Source organism: Anolis sagrei, unplaced genomic scaffold, assembly GCF_037176765.1.
Source record: "Anolis sagrei isolate rAnoSag1 unplaced genomic scaffold, rAnoSag1.mat MAT_SCAFFOLD_29, whole genome shotgun sequence".
NCBI classification, from domain to species: Eukaryota; Metazoa; Chordata; class Lepidosauria; order Squamata; family Dactyloidae; genus Anolis; species Anolis sagrei.
The window spans coordinates 1-21,888 of NW_027118841.1; the positions used below are offsets into that span (position 1 = coordinate 1).

General features: G+C 48.0%; 1 protein-coding gene across 2 annotated transcripts; it reads right to left on the reverse strand.

Annotated features, from left to right (window-relative positions):
• Window positions 1-1,941: 1,941 nt before the first annotated feature.
• WDR46 (WD repeat domain 46) lies at window positions 1,942-19,599 on the reverse strand. Of its 2 annotated transcripts, none has more exons than XM_060760593.2 (16): window positions 19,499-19,599; window positions 17,462-17,605; window positions 16,221-16,295; window positions 16,017-16,129; window positions 14,925-15,012; window positions 14,749-14,810; window positions 13,875-13,979; window positions 12,302-12,452; window positions 12,057-12,192; window positions 10,222-10,321; window positions 9,956-10,112; window positions 8,735-8,882; window positions 8,431-8,525; window positions 8,088-8,183; window positions 7,797-7,910; window positions 1,942-2,288 (listed from the first exon to the last, which is right to left on the reverse strand). In XM_060760593.2, the coding sequence occupies exons 1-16, from the start codon at window positions 19,514-19,516 to the stop codon at window positions 2,142-2,144; spliced, it is 1,749 nt and encodes a 582-aa protein (XP_060616576.2). In that variant the 5' UTR covers window positions 19,517-19,599; the 3' UTR covers window positions 1,942-2,141. The 2 variants fall into 2 exon arrangements, with proteins under 2 accessions (XP_060616576.2, XP_060616575.2); XM_060760592.2 differs by having other exon boundaries at window positions 1,943-2,288; window positions 17,462-17,608.
• Window positions 19,600-21,888: the final 2,289 nt, after the last annotated feature.

Genomic DNA, 21,888 nt, shown 5'->3' on the forward strand with positions numbered 1-21,888 from the left:
CCCGAAACAGCGAGTCTGCGAGAGGCGAACCACGAAGTAGCAAGGAAACACAGTATCTGGCTATTCCAAAGGGATCTCGGTCCATTAAGGCCGGATAACGGAGCAGAGAAGGGAAAGCCAGCACAAAGGAGGTAAACAGGCAGCACGGGAATACCGCGGTCCCTCACTTTTCACGGGTGTTACGTTCCAGGACCACCCACAATAAGTGAAATTCTGCAAAGTAGGGAGCCCCCTCCCCTTCCCCCCTCGGCCTCCTTACCTTCCTCCTCCTCCTCGTTGCCGCCTGGGCCTCTTGCTGCTGCTTGGCCCCCCATGATGCCTCCTCAACAGGCCTGTAGCGAGGGGGGGGGGGGGGTAGGGGTTCAAACACCCCCCCCCCGAAATTTTTCAGGTTAAAAAAAATAAACCTGGTTTACTCATGAATTTTAACTGGTTAACCCAATCCCCATGCTGCTAAGTCTATGAGACGCAAAAAATCAAGAGTCCCTCCAAAACTGCAAGCACTATTATCTCAAGCAAATATTGACAATTTATTCACACTGTCATTACTTGCAGCAATAGCCGATGTAGTGAAGCAACCAAGTTGGGGGGGGGGGCGGAGTATTGAATGCTCTCATTAAGGAGGCCAGACTTGGTGGAGGTGGTTGACAGGGCTGTGCTCTTGGCTTCAGTGTGCGCTAAGAAGCAGGTTTCAAGGAGAGCAAGGACCCATCTCGATCAAAGAGTGAAGAGTAGAGACATCAGACGGGCAACCAAGAGCCATTGCCTAGTCCAAGCCATGGTCTTCCCTGAAGTTACCTACGGATGTGAGAGCTGGACCTGAGGGAAGGCTGAGTGAAGGAAGAGAGATGCTTCTGAGCTGTGGTGTTGTTGGAGGAAAGTTCTGAGAGTGCCTTGGACCGCGAGAAGGTCCAACCAGTCCATCCTCCAGGAAAGAAAGCCCGACTAAAGCTCATTGGAGGGAAGGAGACTAGGGACAAAGTGGAAGTCCTTTGGCCACATCATGAGGAGACAGGAAAGCCTAGAGAAGGGAATGATGCTGGGGAAAGTGGAAGGCAAAAGGAAGAGGGGCCGACCAAGGGCAAGATGGATGGCATCCTTGCAGTGACTGGATTGACCTTGAAGGAGGCCCTGGGGGTGGTGACGGCTGACAAGGAGCTCTGGTGTGGACTGGTCCATGAAGTCACGAAGAGTCAGAAATGATTGAACGAATGAACAACAAAAAACCCCGAAACAGCGAGTCTGCGATAGGTGAACCGCGAGGTAGCAAGGGAACACTGTTTCTGGCTATTCCAAAGGGATCCCAGTCTCTTTGGGTTGCATAACGGAGCAGGAGAAAGGCAGCACAAAAGAGGCAAAGAGGCAGCACAGGAATACAATGGACCCTCACTTATCCCGGGTGTTAGGTTCCAGGACCACCCACGATAAGTGAAGTTCTGCGAAGTAGGGAGGCCCCCTCACCTTCCTTACCTTCCTCTTCCTCCTCCTTGTTGCCACCTGGGCCCCACCACGCCTCCTCAATCCTCACTGTTCCCTCGCTACTAAAATACTTAAAAAAACAAACAAACCCCGAAACAGCGAGTCTGCGATAAGCGAACCGCGAAGTAGCAAGGGAACATTCGCAATTCCAAAGGGATCCCAGCCCATTATTATTATTATTATTATTATTATTATTATTATTATTAACCTAGCATCTCCCAAAGGACTCGATGCGGCTTACAAAGGCCGAGGCCTCAACAACACAAGAGCAGAACAAATACAATTCAAAGCAAATCCAAAACATTAAAGCAAGGCCGGACAACGGAGCAGAGAGGGAAAAGGCAGCACAAAGGAGGTCAAGAGGCCACAGTCCAATACCTGCCGATTCCGATCCTTTCTTCTCCGAATGACCGATCATGAAACCAAGCCAACGAACACACAGGTTTTGTTTTATTTTAACAAAATATTCAAAGGGGGGGGGGGTTAGGCTGAAGAAGAACAAGGGGGGCTGGGGGTGTTCTTATCCCTTCAAGGAAACATCAAGGTGTCCTTTGGGGGGGGCATTGGGGTTCCCCTTTTCACCCCCACGGGGGGCAACGTTGGTCTTCCTTATTTTGCGTATCGGGATTTCCTTCCCACGAAAGGCGGGGGGGGGGGGGGGGCTACTTCTGGAACCGGTCCAGCGCTGACCGCAGGCCTTTCTGGGAGGAGGGCCCCCCCTTGCCCCCCTTCCCTTCCTTCTCCGTCCGCTGCGCTTGGGCCTTGGCGGCTGTCGCTTCCTTCTCGGCTATACTTTTCCGGATGGCGGCCTATTTGGGGGACAAGAGGGGGGGCATTTGGGGGAAGGGGTCAAAGGGGAAACACAGGAGCCAACGGGGAAATCGTTATTTACTTATTTGCAGTATCTTTTTTGATCTTTTTTAAAAAAATTCATAGAATCCTAGAATCAAAGAGTTGGAAGAGACCTCCTGGGCCATCCAGTCCAACCCCATTCTGCCAAGAAGCAGGAATATTGCATTCAAATCACCCCTGACAGATGGCCACCCAGCCTCTGTTTAAAAGCCTCCAAAGAAGGAGCCTCCACCACACTCCCTCCGGGGCAGAGAGTTCCACTGCTGAACGGCTCTCACAGCCAGGAAGTTCTTCCTCGTGTTCAGGTGGAATCTCCTCTCTTGTAGTTTGAAGCCATTGTTCCATTGCGTCCTAGTCTCCAGGGAAGCAGAAAACAAGCTTGCTCCCTCCTCCTCCCTGTGGCTTCCTCTCACATATCTCTACATGGCTATATCTCCTCTCAGCCTTCTCTTCTTCAAGCTAAACATGCCCAGCTCCTTAAGCCACTCCTCATAGGGCTTGTTCTCCAGACCCTTGATCATTTTAGTCGCCCTCTTCCTCTGGACACATTCCAGCTTGTCAATATCTCTCTTGAATTGTGGTGCCCAGAATTGGACACAATATTCCACGTGTGGTCTAACCAAAATAGAATAGAGCATGGGGAGCATGACTTCCCTAGATCTAGACACTAGGCTCCTCTTGATGCAGGCCAAAATCCCATTGGCTTTTTTTGCCGCCACATCACATTCCTGGCTCATGTTCAACTTCCTCCCCATGTGGACTCCAAGATCTTTTTCACACGTCCTGCTCTCGAGCCAGGGCTCGTCCCCCATTCTGTCTCTTTGCATTTCATTTTTCCTGCCAAAGTGGAGTATCTTGCATTTGTCACTGTTGAACTTCATTGTGTTAGTTTTGGCCATTCATCTCTCTAATCTGTCAAGATCCCTTTGAATCCTGCTCCTGTCCTCTGGAGTCTTGGCTCTCCCTCCCCATTTGGTCCTGTCTGCAAACTTGATGATCCTGCCTTCTGGCCTTTCATCTAAGTCATGAATGAAGATCCTGATCAGGACCGGGCCCAGGACGGAACCCTGCTTGTGGCACTCCACTTGTCACTTCTTTCCAAGATGAAGAGGAAGCATTGGTGAGCACTCTCTGTGTTCGTCCACTTAACCAATTCCAGACCCACCTCTGTAATTGGTTAAGTGGACGAACACAGAGAGTGCTCACTAATGCTTCCTCTTCATTTATATATATGTTAATTATATATGTTTATTTTAATACATACACCACATTTATAGTTCCCACCACCATGAGGATTGTTTTCTTTTACATATTAATCCTTTTTGAGATTAACCTTGTGAATTAACATACTATATAACATTTGTATCCTATTTCTTTCTTTCTTTCTTTTTCTTAAATATTTTAAATTAATGATTTGACACAATCTCATATATAATCAGGAAATATACGTTCAGAAATACTGGAACATGTCTAGATCTGTATGTAGACAGCAACTTGGACAAAGTAAGTATAACATATTATCCCATTCACTCGAGTTTAAGGCACTTTCAAAGGAAAATCCATCCAAACTATTCCTCACTAGAACTGTGTCTATCTAGCTAACATCAAGAGTGTCATCAGTTACTCCCACCCCCATATCATATGCAAAAAGTAAATAAATAAATGCCAATGTATTTTTGGGGGGGGGGGGATTTCTTGCAAGGCAAGAAATGTCTCTTCATGCTCAAGATGGTTTCAGAGTATGCCCAAATACATCCTGATATTACAGTATTTGCAGTATTGATACCCTGACCTTCTCACCCTGAAGGGGACTCAGAGCAGCTTACAGAACGCACATACGGCTGATTAGACCACTAACAAGGACACACAACACAAGTAAAGGCAGTTTTCCCCCTCCTATTTCCAGCCTCTTGGAGGCTGTGCTCAACTCCGGCCAGAGGGGGGGCTGTTGCTCCCTCTTCCACGCTGAGGAGCTTTCCTCCAATCAATGCCCGCAAGAGCACCTGTATTACCAATTCAAGAGAGATATTGACTCTAAGCTGGAATGTGTCCAGAGGAGAGCGACTAAAATGATAAAAGGGCTGGAGAACAAGCCCTGTGAGGAGCGGCTTAAGGAGCTGGGCATGTTTAGCTTGAAAAAGAGAAGCCTGAGAGGGGATATGATAGCCATGGATAAATCATAGAATCATAGAATCAAAGAGTTGGAAGAGACCTCCTGGGCCATCCAGTCCACCCCCATTCTGCCAAGAAGCAGGAATATTGCATTCAAATCACCCCTGACAAATGGCCATCCAGCCTCTACTTAAAAGCTTCCAAAGAAGGAGCCTCCACCACACTCCGGGGCAGAGAGTTCCACTGCTGAATGGCTCGATGGAAGAGGAATATGTGAGAGGAAGCCACAGGAAGGAGGGAGCAGATCAAGGGTCTGGAGAACAAGCCCTATGAGGAGAGGCTTAAAGAGCTGGGCATGTTTAGCCTGAAGAAGAGAAGGCTGAGAGGAGATATGATGAGGGCCATGGATCAATATGTGAGAGGAAGCCACATGGAGGAGGGAGCAAGCTTCCTCCTCCATGGGAGATTCCATCTGAACATTAGGAAGAACTTCCTGACTGTGAGAGCCGTTCAGCAGTGGAACTCTCTGCCCCGGAGTGTGGTGGAGGCTCCTTCTTTGGAAGCTTTTAAGCAGAGGCTGGATGGCCATCTGTCAGGGGTGATTTGAATGCAATATTCCTGCTGCTTGGCAGGGGGTTGGACTGGATGGCCCATGAGGTCTCTTCCAACTCTTTGATTCTATGATTCTATGATTCTATGATTCTGCTTCCCTGGAGACTAGGACGCAGGAGGAGGAAGAGGAGGACATGCATAAGAAGTGGAAAAAGGGAGAAATCACCAAAGAAGAATTCAAACAAATAGCCAACACCTGTAGGGAAAAGGTCCACAAGGCTAAAGCATAAAACGATTAGGACAAGGAACGATGGCTTCAAACTACAAGAAAGGAGATTCCATCTGAACATGAGGAAGAACTTCCTGACGGAGAGCTGTTCAGCAGTGGAACTCTCTGCCCCGGAGGGAGTGTGGTGGAGGCTCCTTCTTTGGAAGCTTTGAAACAGAGGCTGGATGGCCATCTGTCAGGGGTGATTTGAATGCAATATTCCTGCTTCTTGGCAGAATGGGGTTGGACTGGATGGCCCAGGAGGTCTCTCCCAACTCTTGGATTCTATGATTCTATGACCTCCCCGCTAAAAGTGGTACCTATATATCTACTCGCTGTTTGGTGTCAATTCGCCCAGTGGTTTTTGAGTTATGTTAATCCCACAAATGAACATTACATTGTTATTTATATAGACACAATATATTGTATTATGAGCACAACACAGTATTATATGTTACCGTATTGTCACTATTCTGCAATATTATTAGTAACATTACGTGTAATATATAACCCAGGAGAGTCTTGCTTATCCGACATTCCGTCTTCTCCGACGCTCTTCTGCGATGCCCACCTTTTCCCCCTCCAATTCGAGGGGTGCATTTCCCCGACTCTCTCTTCATTCCCAGTAAGTGGAAAAGGCAAGACGAGGAGGAAGAGGAGGGGGGGAACGAGGCATGGCCGGAAGCGGAAGCGCCCTCATAGAATCCTAGAATCAAAGAGTTGGAAGAGACCTCCTGGGCAATCATCCAGTCCACCCCCATTCTGCCAAGAAGCAGGAATATTGCATTCAAATCACCCCTGACAGATGGCCATTCATCCTCTGTTTAAAAGCTTCCAAAGAAGGAGCCTCCACCACACTCCCTCCGGGGCAGAGAGTTCCACTGCTGAACGGCTCTCACAGTCAGGAAGTTCTTCCTCATGTTCAGATGGAATCTCCTCTCTTGTAGTTTGAAGCCATGGCTCCATTGCGTCCTAGTCTCCAGGGAAGCAGAAAGGAAGCTCCCTCCCTCCTTCCCTTTGTGATTTCCACGGATGCTCCTCTTCCGCATCCCCTGGGCACTTCCTGCCGGCCCGCTCCAGCCCCAAAGCCTTAACCTTTGGGGTCCCTGTGGTGAGTGTCCTAAGTGTCCAGCATCGGGGGTGAGAAGGTGGGTAGAAATGGGGTAAATAAATAAATAAAAATCATGTCGGATGGGAAACAGAAGGCATGATCATCAAGTTTGCAGACGACACCAAATGGGGAGGGAGAGCCAATAGTCCAGGGGACAGGAGCAGGATTCAAAAACCATCTCCACAGATTAGAGAGATGAAGAGCCAAAACTAACAAAATGAAGTTCAACAGTGACAAATGCAAGATACTCCACTTTGGCAGAAAAAAATGAAATGCAAAGCTACAGAACGGGGGGCGAGGCCTGGCAGGACTTGTGAAAAAGATCTTGGAGTCCTCGTGGACAACAAGTTAAACATGAGCCAGGAATGTGATGTGGCGGCAAAAAAAGCCAATGGGATTTTGGCCTAAATCAAGAGGAGCCTAGTGTCTAGGTCCAGGGAAGTCCTGCTCCCCATGCTCTATTCTGCTTTGGTTAGACCACTTTACCTGGAATATTGTGTCCAATTCTGGGCACCACAATTCAAGAGAGATATTGACTCTAAGCTGGAATGTGTCCAGAGGAGGGCGACTCAAAGGATCAAGGGTCTGGAGAACAAGCCCTATGAGGAGCGGCTTAAGGAGCTGGGCATGTTTAGCCTGAAGAAGAGAAGGCTGAGAGGAGATATGATGGGGGCCAAGTATAAATATGTGAGAGGAAGCCACAGGGAGGAGGAGGGAGCAAGCTTGTTTTCTGCTTCCCTGGAGACTAGGACGCAATGGAACAATGGCTTCAAACTACAAGAGAGGAGATTCCATCTGAACATTAGGAAGAACTTCCTGACTGTGAGAGCCGTTTAGCCGTGGAACTCTCTGCCCCTTGTGGAGTGTGGAGGCTCCTTCTTTGGAAGCTTTGAAGCAGAGGCTGGATGGCCATCTGTCAGGGGTGATTTGAATGCAATATTCCTGCTTCTTGGCAGAATGGGGTTGGACTGGATGGTGGCCCAGGAGGTCTCTCCCAACTCTTTGATTCTAGGATTCTATGATCTGAACATGAGGAAGAACTTCCTGACTGTGAGAGCCGTTCAGCAGTGGAACTCTCTGCCCCGGAGGGAGTGTGGTGGAGGCTCCTTCTTTGGAAGCTTTGAAACAGAGGCTGGATGGCCATCTGTCAGGGGTGCTTTGAATGCAATATTCCTGCTTCTTGGCAGAATGGGGTTGGACTGGATGATAGCCCAGGAGGTCTCTCCCAACTCTTGGATTCTAGGATTCTATGAAACTCTATTATCCGACATTTTCATTATCCAACATTCTGCCGGCCAGGTTATGTCGGATAAGCGAGACTCTACTGTACTCCTAATATCCCTTGGGGGGGGGGGGGGGGAGGAATGGTGTTGTTGTTTGAGAAGTGTGGTTGTTGTTGCTGTTGTGTTATGGTGTGCTCACCCGGTGCTCCTCGGCGGCCACCTTCTTCTTCCTCCGGAGCCGGTGGGCGGCCGAGTCGCGCCCCTTCATCCTCTTCCGTGGGCGGAAACCCTCTTTGGCCTCGGGGTCAAAGCCCTGCGTTTGGGGGATGGAGAGCAATGGAGGCTCAGGGGAAGGAAGAGCAGAAGGGGTCCCCAGGGGCCATCCATCCCACCCCCCTCACTGCTCCCTATGGAGGGGGGAATTGCACCAAGAGTGACCCTTGCCTCCCCCCCCGTGTTGGGCCTCCTCCTCCTCCTCCTCCGCGCTCACCAGCCTCTCGACGCGCTCCTTCTGCCGCTGCTCCATGGAGATGGCGTCCACCGTCCCCAGCTGGCCCGAGTCCATAGAGATGAGCTCAAAGGGGATCTGTGGGGGGAAAGAGGGGCAGCAGTGACCCTTCACCTCCCAAGGCCCCAAAGGAGCCGCCGGAAAGGGAAAGTCAGCATTGGCAACAGCGTCACTACAATGGCCGCGGGACAGACCCGGGTTCAAGAGAGGACCACGGCTTGGGTGCAAGCGGCAGCTTTGAGAGGAATGATAACAAGGGAGTAAAGGAGAGGCGGGGGGGGGGGCTGCAAAGGCCTTGACCCACTGCCCACGGAAGGGCCCCCACCTTCTCCAGGAGGGCCTTGACCTCCCATTCCTGCCGCTGCTTCTTGCTCCGGAAGGGGTTGCTCTCCAAGGCGTCAAAGTTGGGCTCCCCGGCTCCTGGAAAACAAAGGGGGGAATTGCAGGGGGGCCACCAAAAATGGGGCCCTGTGCCCCCCTTCTTCTTCTTCTTCCCCCATCCCTCCCTCCTGGACTGAGAGGCAAGAGGTCCAGATGGATGATCTCTGGGGTCCCCTGTCCCTGAATCCTCTTGCACCCCACCTCCCAAGCCCCGCCCCCTTGCCACAGTCCCGCCTCTTCCTGTTTACCTGGCACCAGGAGGCTGGCGAATCCGTCTTGGTGGCCGACCCCGAGGACGTCCTCGAAGGGGCAGAAGCGGAGGGCGTGGGCCGGGCGGGGCAAGGCGTGGCACAGGTAAGGCTTGGAGGGCGGGCCCAGCAGGATGTCCTTGTACACCTGGGGAGGAAGAGGAAGCAGAAGGTAGAGGAAGGGCAGGAGGAAGGAAGTGAAAAAAAGAGGGAGAGGAAGCAAGAGTAGAAGAAAGAGAAAGGAGGAGGTAGAGGAAGAACGGGAGGAAGAGGAAGAAGGGAAGAGAAAACAGAATGTGGAGGAAGGGCAGGAGGAAGAGAAAGGAGGTGAAGAAAGAGGAAAATGAAGGAAGACCAAGATCAAGAGGAAGTGGAAGAAGGTGGTGGAGGAAAAGCAGGAGGAAGAGGAAGGAGAAGGTAGAGGAAGAGCAGGAGGAAGAGGAAGTAGGTGAAGAAATGTGTGTCCAAGGAACCTTCCTTGTGAGCGGAAGGAAGAGGAAGAGTAGGAGGAAGAGGAAGGAGAAGGCAGAGGAAGCAGGGGGGAGAAGAAGGAGAAGAAGGCAGAGGAAGAGCAGGAGGAACAGGAAGGAGAAAGTGGAGGAAGAGGAAGGAGGTGAAGAAAGAAAGAGGATGCAGAGGAAGAAAAAGGAGAAGGTGAAATAAGAGGAAGATGAAGGAGAAGGTAGAGGAAGAGCAGGAGGAAGGGGAAGAAGGTGGAGGAAGAGTAAGTGGAAGGAGAAAGAGCAGGAGGAAGAGAAAGGAGAATGTGAAGGGAAAGGAAGAGAAAGGAGAAGGTAGAGGAAGAGTAGAAGGAAGAAGAAGCGGGGGGAAGAGCAGGAGGAAGAGAAAACAGAACGTGAAGGAAGGGCAGGAGGAAGAGGAAGGAGGTGAAGAAAGAAAGAGGATGCAGAGGATGCAGAGAAAGGAGAAAGTGAAGGAAAAGGAAGAGGAAGGAGAAGGTGGAGGAATAGCAGGAGGAAGAGGAAGAAGGTAGAGAAAGAGCAGGAGGAAGGAGGTGAAGAAGGAGAAAGAGGGAGGAAGAGGAAGAGCAGGAGGAGGAGGAGGGTTGCAGCCTGTCTCCCGGGAAGAGCTGTGAGGTGCCCCCCATCTCCTGAGCACAGTGCCAGGGAGGCCGGTCATGAAAGGCCGGGAGTGTGGGGTGGCGCCTTGGAAGGCCAGGGCCCTTTGTGGGCGGGGCTTCCCCGGGCGGGGCGGTCTCACCTGGACGACGTCCTGGCAGGCGGCCCCCAGGAGTCCCCTCTGGCTGAAGTCCAGCTGCCCGGCGGCCGCAGAAGGGAGCAGCAGCGAGTGCAGCCGCCCAAAGGAGCGCAGGTCGTACACGTGCAGCTTACGGTCCACCCCGGACGTTGCCATGTACCTGCAGGGGGGGGGAGGGGAAGGGGGGGCGAGCCCCCACAGGTGAGGGTCATGTGACCACGTGCTCCCTCTGCACTGACCCCCCCCATTCTGCCCCCCCCCCGACTCACGTTCCGGAGGGGTCAACGGCCAGGGCACGGACGGCCGAGCGGTGGCAGAGGATGCGGGCCAAGGGCTCCTTCACGTTGGGGCTCCAGAGGGTCACCGTCCCTGAAGAGAGGAGGAGAGAAGAGGAGGAGAGGAGGAGGGTGAAGAGATGGAAAGGAGAAGAAGAACAGGAGAGAAGAAGAACAGGAGAGAGAAAAGAATGGTGGAATAAAGATGTGGAGAGAGAGAGGGAGAGAAGGGAAAGAAAGGGAAGAAGAGCAGAAGGAGATGAGAGAATAAAAAGGGAGGAAAAGAAAGAGAAGGGAAGGAAAGAAGGGAAGAGGAAAAGAAGATAAAGAAAAGAAAAGGAGAGGGAAATAAGGAGAGAGGTAAAGAAGGGTGAAGAAAAGGTAGGAAGGACAGAGAGAGAAAGGAGAGAAGGAGGAGGAGGAGGAGGAAGAAGAGAGAAAGGGAAATGGAGGGAAAAGACGGAGAGAGGAAAAGAGAGTAGTGAAGGAAAGAAGGGAAGAGGAAAAGGAAACAAAAGGAAGCAAGAGGGAAAGTAAGAGAGAGAAGAAGAACAGAAAAAGAAAGGGAAAAGAGGAAAGGGTGGAGAGAAGAAGAAGGGGAGGGAAAGAAGAAGAACAGAAGGAGGGGAGGGGAAGGGTGAAGAGAAAGAAGGAGAGAATGAGCTGGCGATCCTAAAGTGGATTTCTCCCAGTTCATGGGGACTCTTCTTACCCTTTATGCCCTGCTTCTTCTCTCTGCGAGGAGGCTCAAAAGGACGAGGCAGGACAAGAGTCCATTTCCTCAGGACAACACCTCAAAGGGCGCGTCTGCACTGCAGGATGAATGCGTTTTGGGAGGGAAAGGGCCTCTCCTTCTTTTCCCCTCTTCTTTCCTTTTCTCCTTTACTTCTCTTCTCCTTCTTTCCTTCTCCCCTTTCCTCTTTTTCTCTCATCTTTCCTTCCCTCCTTTATTTCCTTCTCTTCTCCTTTTTCCTCCCTTCCTTCTCCCCTCTCCTCTTTCCCTCTCCTTCTTTCCTTCCCTCCTTTATTTCCTTCTCTCCTCTCTCTCTCTTTTCCTTCTTGTCTTTCTTTTCTTGTCTCCACTCTCCACTTTCTTCTTTTCCTTCTCCCTTCACCTTTTTCTCCTTTCTCCGCTTTCTCTTCCCCTCCTGTTTCCTCCTCCTTTCCTTCTCTCCCTCCTTCTCCCCTTTCCTCTCTCTTCCCCCTTCTTTCCTCTTCCATTCATTCTCTCCTCTCTCTTTCTTCTTCTCCTTCTTCTTTGCCTGGCTTGGACTGCCTGGCACCCTGGGTGGGGTATTTCCAGAGGTGCTGCATGGGCCTCCCTCCCTGGACTCACCTTCTCCCCTTACCCTCTCCTTCATTCCTTCCCTCCTTTATTTCCTTCTCTCCCCTCTCTCTTTTCCTTCTTGTTTCTCTTTTCTTGTCCCCACCCTCCATTTTCTTCCTTTCCTTCATCTTTTTCTCCTTCCTCCACCTTCCCTTCCTGTTTCCTCCTCCTTTCCTTCTCTCCCTCACTTCTCCCCTTTCCTCTTTCCCTGTCCTTCTTTCCTTCCCTCCTTTATTTCCTTCTCTCTCCCTTTACCTTCTTGTCTTTCTTTTCTTGTCTCCACTCTCCACTTTCTTCTTTTCCTTCTCCCTTCACCTTTTTCTCCTTTCTCCGCTTTCTCTTCCCCTCCTGTTTCCTCCTCCTTTCCTTCTCTCGCTCCTTCTCCCCTTTCCTCTTTCTCTCTTCTTCTTTCCTCTTCCATTCATTCCCTCCTCCCTTCTTCTTCTCCTCCTTCTTTCCCTGGGAGGGGCATTTCCTCCCCCCCCCCCCCCGCTGGACTCACCGTTGCTGTGCCCGAGGTGGACGATGGCGTTGGAGGGGTTCTGGGCCATGACCCCCAGCCGGCCCCCCTTGGTGAGGATGCAGGACACCTCCTGGCCCACCGACACGTCCAGGTACTGCAGGAAGCCCGAGTCGCTCTGCGTGCCCAAAGCAGGAAGGGAGGGGGAAGCTCAGGCAGGGAAAGGTGACGCTTCCCCCCCCCCCCGTGACCCCCCCCCCTGCCGTCCCCTCTTGCGGGTCACTCACGGCGGTGGCCAGGAGGAAGTGGAAGGGCAGGAATTCCATGCGCTGGACGCGGTGGAAGCGCTTGAGGCAGTGCAGCTCGATGCCTTGGCTGTCGTAGACGTAGAGCCAGCGCCCCTGCGAGGCCGCAAAGAGGGACTCCGAGTGCAGCCACCTGCGCCAAGGGGGAAGGGAGGAAGTGGGGAAAGGAAGTGGAGGGAAGGAGGAAGTGGGCGAAGGAAGGAGGAATTAATAAAGAGAAAAGGAGAGAAGGGACGGATGGAAAGAGGGAGGGAGGAGCGAAGGAACGAAGGGAGGGATCGAAAGAAGTGGGGAGAGGAAGAAGGGAAGGAAGAAAGGAAGGAGGGAGGGAGGGAGGGAGGAAGGGAAGTGGGGAGCGAAAAGAAGAAAGAAGGGAGAGAGGGGGGAGAAATTGGGGAGAGGAAGGAGGGGAGAAAGGAAGAAAGTAATGAAGGAGGAAGGGAAGGGGGGAGGGAAGAAGTGGGGAGAAAGGAAGGAAGGAAGGAATGATGGGAAAAGGAGGGAAGGAAGGGATGGAAGGAAGGAACAAAGGGAGGGAAGGAATAAAGGGAGGGATGGAAGGAAGGAAGGAAGTGGGGAGAGGAAAGAAGAAAAGAGGGAGAAAGGAAGTGGGGAGAGGAAGAAGGGAAGGAGGGAAGGAATGAGGAAGGAAGGAAGTGGGAAGAGAGGAAGGAAGGAAGAAAGGAAGGAGGAAGGGAGGGAAGAAATGGGGAGAAAGGAAGGAATGAAGGGAAAAGGAGGGAAGGAATGAGGAAGGAAGGAAGTGGGAAGAGAGGAAGGAAGGAAGGAAGGAAGGAAGGAAGGAGGGAAGACACGGGGAGAAAGGAACAAAGGAATGAAAGGAAAAGGAGGGAAGGAATAAATGGAGGGATGGAAGGAAGTGGGAAGAGGAAAGAAGAAAAGAGGCAGGGATGAAGTGGGTAGAGGAAGAAGGGAAGGAAGGAGGAAGGAAGGTGAGGGAGAGGAAGGAAATGGGGAGAGGAAGGAAGGAAAAAGGAGGGATGGAAGGAAGAAATGGCAAGAGAGAAAGGAAGGAAGGAAGAGAATGAGGAAATGGTATGAAGGAATGGGACAGAATAGAAGGGAAACAAAGGAAGAGAAATGAGAGGAAGAAAGAAAGGACAAAAGAAGGGAAGCCAGAGCAAGAAGAGAAGACAAAGGAAGAGAAGGAAAAGAAAAGAAAAGAAAGAGGGAGGAAGGTATATGAAGGAAAGCAAAGGAGGAAGGAAGGAAGAGAGATGGGGAAGTTGCATTAGGGAAAGGGATGAAGGAAGAATGGAATCGGGGAGAGGAAGGAATGAAATAGGGCAGGAGGAAAACGGAAGAGAGGGGTGTGTAGAGGAGAGAGGGAGGAAGAAAAAAGAAGGGAAAGAGGAAAAAAAGAGAAAGGAAGAAAGTAGGGGAAGAAGGGGGGAAGTGGGGAAGAGGAGCCAAGAGGGGGAGAAGAGGTTGGGGGGTGAGTAGGCGGGAGGAGGCCCGGTCACCCCAAGACGTCGGCCATCTTGCCCCACCATCGATTGGCGGTCGGCTCCCATGTTTTTCCCGTGCGACTCACGTGACGTCGGTGAGGGTCTCCATGACGTTGATCTCGCACATCAGAGCCTTGGTCTGCCAGTCGAGGGTGGCCACGTGGCCCCTGCGGCCCCCCAGGAGGAGGTGCCTGCGGGCGGGAGAGAGAGAGAGCGTGGGAAGGCTTGGCGTGGCATCGCTAACGTGTCAGGCCAAAGGGACATGACACGGAATCAGAAAGACTTGGGCCAACTTGGGCCCTCCCTCCAGGTGTTTTGGACTTCAGGAAAGGAAAGAAGGAAGGAAAGAAGGAAGGAAGGAAGGAAGGAAGGAAGGAAAGAAGGAAGGAAGGAAGGAAAAAAGGAAGGAAGGAAAGAAGGAAGGAAGGAAGGAAGGAAAGAAGGAAAGAATGAAGGAAGGAAGGAAGGAAAGAATGAAGGAGGGAAGGAAAGAAGGAAGGAAGGAAGGAAGGAAGGAAGGAAGGAAGGAAGGAAGGAAGGAAAGAAGGAAGGATGGAAGGAAGGAAAGAAGGAAGGAAAGAAGGAAGGAAGGAAGGAAAGAAGGAGGGAAGGAAGGAAGGAAGGAAGGAAGGAAGGAAGGAAGGAAAGAAGGAAGGAAGGAAGGAAAGAAGGAAGGAAAGAAGGAAGGAAGGAAGGAAGGAAGGAAGGAAGGAAGGAAAGAAGGAAGGAAGGAAGGAAGGAAGGAAAGAAGGAAGGAAAGAAGGAAGGAAGGAAGGAAGGAAGGAAGGAAAGAAGGAAGGAAGGAAAGAAGGAAGGAAAGAAAGAAGGAAAGAAGGAAGGAAGGAAAGAAGGAAGGAAAGAAAGAAGGAAGGAAGGAAGGAAGGAAGGAAGGAAGGAAGGAAGGAAAGAAGGAAGGGAGGGCCCAAGTTGGCCCATGCCGGACCTCGGTGGCCCACTCACCTGCCGTTGCGCGTGTAGCTCAGCCGGTAGGGCCCAAACTGGTCCAGCTTCAGCTCAAAGCGCTGTTTCGGAAGAAGAAGAGGAGGGAGTCAGGAAGGAGGGGGGGTCCCCAAAGGGAAGCCCCCCTCCCCTCCCCTCCATGGGGGGCCCCCAGGGACCCCTCCGCCCGCCCCCACCTTGGCTCCGGCGGCCAGGTCCACGGCCTCCGCAATGTCCGCCTGCGAGATGGTGCACGTGTCCTCCCCCTCGTCGCCCTCCAGGAATCTGCAAAAATTGAGAGGGGGTGACATGTAGTATACCTGGGGACAGCCTTTGGACTACATGTCCCATTTCTTGTGAGGTTTTGCGTGGAAGCATTAGGTCACAAAGAATATCTGGGAATGTATATACACACATATACATATACACATGCACACATGCCTACACACATATATATACACATATATACACACACATATATATACACAAATATACACACACAAATACACACACATATATACACACAAATATGCATATAAAGCACACACATATACACACAAATATGCATGTAAACATATAAACACACAAATACACAAATATATACACACATATATACACCCACCCACACACACACACACAAACATATATACACGCAAATACACAAATATATACACACATACACACACACATATATATATGCAAAGACACATATATACGCGAATACACACACACATACACACAAATATGCATATAGACAAGCACACACATATGCACAATATGCATGTAAACATATAAACACACAAATACACAAATATATATATGCACATATATACACCCCCCCACACACACACATATATATACACAAACACACATATAAACACACAAATACACAGATATATATATATATACACACACACACATATGAAAACACACATACACAAATACACACACACATATATATACACACAAATATACATATAGACAAGCACACACATATGCACAATATGCATGTAAACATATAAACACACAAATATACAAATATATACACACATATATAAACCCACTCACCCAACACACACACACACACACACTTATTTATTTATTTATTTCGTATACTTCTACCCTGCCCTTCTCAACCCCCGAGGGGGACTCAAATACACACAAACACACATATATATACACAAATATACACACACATAAAACACATACGCAGGCTGGGCCACAGCAACGTGTGGTAGGGGACGCCTGGTCATATAGATACTACTACTACTACTATACTCCTCCTTTACCCGGGTTCCTCTAAGAGGAGGAGCTCCATCCGAGCGGCTTGCTTGGCGGCCGACTGGGCCTTCTCCTCCTGAGAGGTCAGCCTGCGCTTCAGCCGACGGTCCCGCACCGGACCCTGCGCGGGAGGAGAAAAGAGGGGGCGGGGGTCAGAGGGAGGTCAAAGGCCAAAGGTCAAGGTTTTCGGGGAGGGGGGCAAGGAGCCTGACCTGCTTGGTCCCGCGCTTGAACTTTTCCACCTTCTCTGGAGGGATGGCCGCTGGGCCGGGAAAGGGGTCCACCTTCTGCAACGGAAAAGACAGACATGTTTAGTTTGGTTTATTCAATGCTTAGACAACACACGGGCAAGCTTCGGCCCTCCAGGTGTTTTGGACTACAACTCCCACCATTCCTCACAGCCTCAGGCCCTTTCCTTTTCCCCTCAGCCGCTTAAGGAAGGGGCCTGAGGCTATGAGGAACGGTGGGAGTTGCAGTCCAAAACACTTGGGGGGACCAAAGTTTGCCTATGCCTGGCTTAGACCATATTGTCCAATCTATATTTGAATGATATGATTTTCCCAAGAAAATTCCTGTTCTCGTATATGCTGATTGTCAGTGGCATCGGCCGCACAGCAACGCAGGAAACAGATCGATCACAGCCACCTTAGGCTATAAACTACTTTATTTCACAGCGCTATACATTAGATGCTACTTAACACTCAGCACATCATAAACTTGCTTCTTTATCGTCCGATCGTAATATCGCAAACACATGAACTGTCTGTTATCAGCACTAGTCCACACCTCTTACATTCCAGAGTGACGTAGGATGTACGACGCACGACGCTGTGTCCATTTGTTGTTGTTGTTATTATTATTATTATATACACTTGATTTATGACCTCTCTAGGAATGCCATTCCCTCCATGGTTCAGTTAACTCTTTCCACACAGGAATACACTCGGCACATAGCTACTACATTTTAAACATACATACATACATACTTTGAAATCTACATTATAAATTGCAAACAGCTTCAACACTGATGACATGGTTTTGATGTCACTTGCCCAAATTGGTCTGAGAAGGCTGCTCTCAAAGTTTGGTACATACATACATGTACAGATATGGCCACAATGGAGGACTCTTATACGCTGATTGTCAGTGGCATCGGCCGCACAGCAAGGCAGGAAACAGATCGATCACAGCCACCTTACGCTATAAACTACTTTATTTTACAGCGATATACATTAGAAGCTACTTAACACTCAGCACATCGTAAACTTGCTTCTTTCCCATCCGATCGTAACATCGCAAGCACACAAACTGTCTGTTATCAGTACTAGTCCACACCTCTTGCATTCCAGAGTGATGTATGATGTACGATGCTGCGTCCATTTGTTCTATACACTTGACTGATTGCAAGAGAGAACACGTACTAGTAGAACCGCATTCCCTCCCCCGCTCTTACCCCAGAGATGCCCTCCGGCTGGACCTGGTCTCCGTCCCTCGGCATCCTTTTCTTCTTCGGCCTCCCATCTTCCTTCTGGGGCTTAATGGCCTTTGGGTCGCTGACCGCCTCCGCTCCGGCCTCCCAATATCTCTGGAGGGGCTTCTTCTAGGGGGAAAGGGAGGGAAAGCGGGTCAAGAGAAGCAGGAAAACAACCTCCATGAAGTATTAGTGGGTCCCCAGGGACCAGGCAGATGCGTTATAGAGTGTTTAAGATAAAATGTTGGAGAATACAAATTAAGCACCAAAACATCATGTTTTACAAGAAATCGACAGAAAAGCAGTTCAATACTCAGTAACGTTGTGTAGTAATTGCTGTATTTACAAATTTAGCACCAAAACATCACAACGTATTGCAAACACCGACTTCCTAGAGAAACAGCTGTGGATCCGGCGGGAGGCAGACTGTGTTGGATAATACAGAACGCTGGGTGAGCGAAAGTTGGGTAAGACTCATAGAATCCTAGAGTTGGAAGAGACCTCCTGGGCCTTCATCCAGTCCAACCCCATTCTGCCAAGAAGCAGGAATACTGCATTCAAAGCACCCCTGACAGATGGCCATCCAGCCTCTGTTTAAAAACCTCCAAAGAAGGAGCTTCCACCACACTCCAGGGCAGAGAGTTCCACTGCTGAACGACTCAACTCTATTAGTATTATATTGTATTACATTACAATATTATTATAAATATTATATATATATATATAGCCATATAATACATATGGCAATCCAGTCCAATCCCATTCCGCCAAGAAGCTGGAAAGTCGCATTCAAAGCACTCCCGACAGATGGCCATCCAGCCTCTGTTTCAAAGCCTCCAGAGTGTGGCGGAGGCTCCTTCTTTGGAAGCTTTGAAACTGAGGCTGGCGGGCCATCTGTCAGGGATGCTTTGAATGCAATTTTCCTGCATCTTGGTGGAATGGGGATGGACTGGATGAGGGCCCACCAGGTCTCTTCCAACTCTAGGATTCTATATTATATTATGAGCATAGCACAATATTAGTATTCAGTTCTTGTGGGTTTTTTTGGGCTATATGGCCATGTTCTAGAGGCATTTCTCCTGCCTCTAGAACATGGCCATATAGCCCGAAAAAACCCACAAGAACTGAGTGATTCCAGCCATGAAAGCCTTCGACAATACAATATTAGTATTGTATATGATTATATTGTACTATACTACTCTACTGTAATATGTAACTATTATAGATTATATTGTACTGAATTATTATGCCGCAATACATATAATATCCCTCAATTATAGTATACTATTAGTATTATTATAATATATTGTACTATATTAAAAGTTCAAGTATATATTAGTATTATTATATTACTATGTTATTGTTTCTATATATGATTATACAGGAACAGCTACTCTTTTGGATTACAATTCCCACCATCCCCCATCTAGCAATTCACAAGACAGATAGGAAGAGTTGCTTTCCTTGCATTGCCACTCCCAGCATCCCTTACACAGCCTTCTGGGCTGCAATCCCCATTCTCTCACATTCAGCAATATACTATGTAGACTACAATTTCCAGAATCCCCTATCCAGAAACACACACAACTTACATTGGGAGAGTTACTCTGCCAGTGCCCATAATCCCTTGGGAGAGTTACTCTTTTGGACTACAATGCCCATAATCCCCCACCCAGCAAAACAAGCTAGCCAGGAAGAATGGCCCTTTGTCAAACCACAATGCCCAGAACCCCCTACCCAGAAACACACATTCTGCAGTATACTATGTAGACTACAATTCCCAGAATCCCCTACCCACAAACACTCTCCCAATGCCCATAATCCCTTGGGAAAGTCGCTCTTTTGGACTACAATGCCCACAATCCCCCACCCAGCAAAACAAGATAGCCAGGAAGAATGGCCCTTTGTCAAACTACAATGCCCAGAATCCCCTACCCAGCCACACCAAACAGGACAATGGCAGTGACCCTCCTTGGGACTGCAACTCCCACAGACAACTCCCATAGGGACTCCCCTCACCTTCTTCTCCTTCTCCATGGCTGCCCCGTTTCCCCCAGTTCAGGAAAGTGCCTCCCACCCACGTGGATTCCACGCTCAGAGGCACGCTTCCGGGTGCTTTCTCTCCCATCCAATCACAGCGCAGATCCCGCCTCCCTCCCCTCCAATCAGCGTTCAGGAAGGGCGACTGCAGCGGCGCCATCTTCAGCACGGGCAGGTGCCATTTTTTTTTCTTCCCTCAGTCGCCTGCCGCCCGTCTCCGAAGTGCTTGCGGCGGCCATTTTGAGTGAGGGCACGGCCAGAATTGCCTGGCTTCGAGTCTCGCAGAATGCCCTTACCCAAGATGGCGTCTCCAGAGGAGGCGGGGCTTCGCTGATTAAAGGCACAGGCCTCATTTTCTCTCACTCATTCATTTCAAGCAGGCCTGGGCCAACTTGGGCCCTCCCTCTATTTTAATATTATAAAAATAATTTTATAATAATAATAATAATAATAACAATATAAAATTATTATTTCTTTTTATCTGCCTCTCTTCAAGGCTTGATGATGATGATGCCAATAATAATAATAATAATAATAATAATAATATATTATTATTATTATTATTATTATTATTATTATTTTCTCTAATAATATATTATTATTATTATCATTATTATAAAAATAAATTATTTTATTCTAATAATAATAATAATAATAATAATACAAAACTATTATTTCTTTTTACCTGCCTCTCTTCAAAGCTTGATGATGATGATGCCAATAATAATAATAATAATAATAGTAATAATAATAATATTTTCTCTAATAATATATTATTATTATCATTATTATAAAAATAAATTATTTTAATCTAATAATAATATATGATAATAATATAAAAATTATTTCTTCTTACCTGCCTCTCTTCAAGGCTTTATGATGATGATGCCAATAATAATAATAATAATAATAATAATATATTATTATTATTATTATTATTATTTTCTCTAATTATATATTATTATTATCATTATTATAAAATAAATTATTTTAATCTAATAATAATATATGATAATAATATAAAAATTGTTTCTTTTTATCTGCCTCTTTTCAAGGCTTGATGATGATGATGCCATTAATAATAATATATTATTATTTTCTCTTATAATATATTATTATCATCATCATTATTAATAATGATAATAATAATGATAATAATACAAAATTATTATTTCTTTTTATCTGCCTCTCTTCAAGGCTTTATGATGATGATGCCAATAATAATAATAATAATAATATTTTCTCTAATAATAATATATTATTATCATTATTATAAAAATAAATTATTTTTAATCTAATAATAATATATGATAATAATATAAAAATTGTTTCTTCTTATCTGCCTCTCTTCGAGGCTTGATGATGATGATGTCAATAATAATAATAATAATAATAATAATAATAATAATAGTTCTGGTACGGCTGTACCAGGAGCTCCAACTTTATTTGCTTTGTATCGAGTGTTTGCTTGCAGTCCAAGGTTTCGGGGACTCTGCAGAAGGGTGGCTTCCTTTGGTTGCAGTCATAGGGCAAGTCACCTGTCCATCATCGTTAAGTTTTTGTCCCGTCCCTTGCTCAGGGCAATTGGGAAGGGAAGGGAGCCATTTTTAGTTAGTCTCAGCAAGGTAAGCTAATGTACAGGACATGTGCAAGCTTCCCCTGTACAAAAGCTTCAACCCTTAAGACTTTCCGGGGGAAAACAGCCTTAAGAGCATCAAGACTTTCCGGGGGGGGGGGGGGTGGAAAAGTCTTAAGAGTCTCCAAAGATTTCCAGGGAAACAGCCCTAAAGACCAAAGAACTCCAGCTGGAGAACATCTAAGCCTTTACTGGTAGGTCCCCTTGACGTTCGAGAAGCAGTTCGACCCGGTAGTGGAGCCCACATCAGTAAGGGTTAAATTACAGTCAGCCTGGGAGAAGTTAAAAAGGGATTTTCCTTAAAGTAAAGAAACAGTTATTGAAGACAACTGCCTGTCCTTCGTGGGCAAGTTTAGGAAGCCACCAGTTGCATAAAAGCCTGGAATCATAATTTGTTTAACTTTCTGAAGACAAGAGAAGTTTCTGTTTGGTTGTTCATTAATAAAGGACTTTGTTATACTTCACAAGCCATCTAAAGACCATTTGTGGTGGAAAGCCTCTGAGAACTTCTCTTTGGGGGCCCCCTGGCTTCCCGCTGGGCTCAAGTCACACGTCCTATTTAAAGACAATTATTTACAGGCCCAGCGCGCGACAGAATAATAGTAATGATAAATTATTATTATTATTTTCTCTAATAATATATTATTATCATTGTTATAAAAATAATTTATTTTTATTCTAATAATAATATATGATAATAATATAAAAATTATTATTTCTTCTTATCCTCCTC

What these genes read in the sequence shown, in the direction of transcription:
- WDR46 (XM_060760592.2), bottom strand. An exon ending in ACTTCCTCCTGGCCACCGCC is followed by an intron (nt 12,193 to 12,301) that starts GTGAGTGACCCG and finishes TTGGGCACGCAG; the next exon opens with AGCGACTCGGGCTTCCTGCA. An exon ending in TGGCCGCCGAGGAGCACCGG is followed by an intron (nt 2,289 to 7,796) that starts GTGAGCACACCA and finishes TCCCCCAAATAG; the next exon opens with GCCGCCATCCGGAAAAGTAT.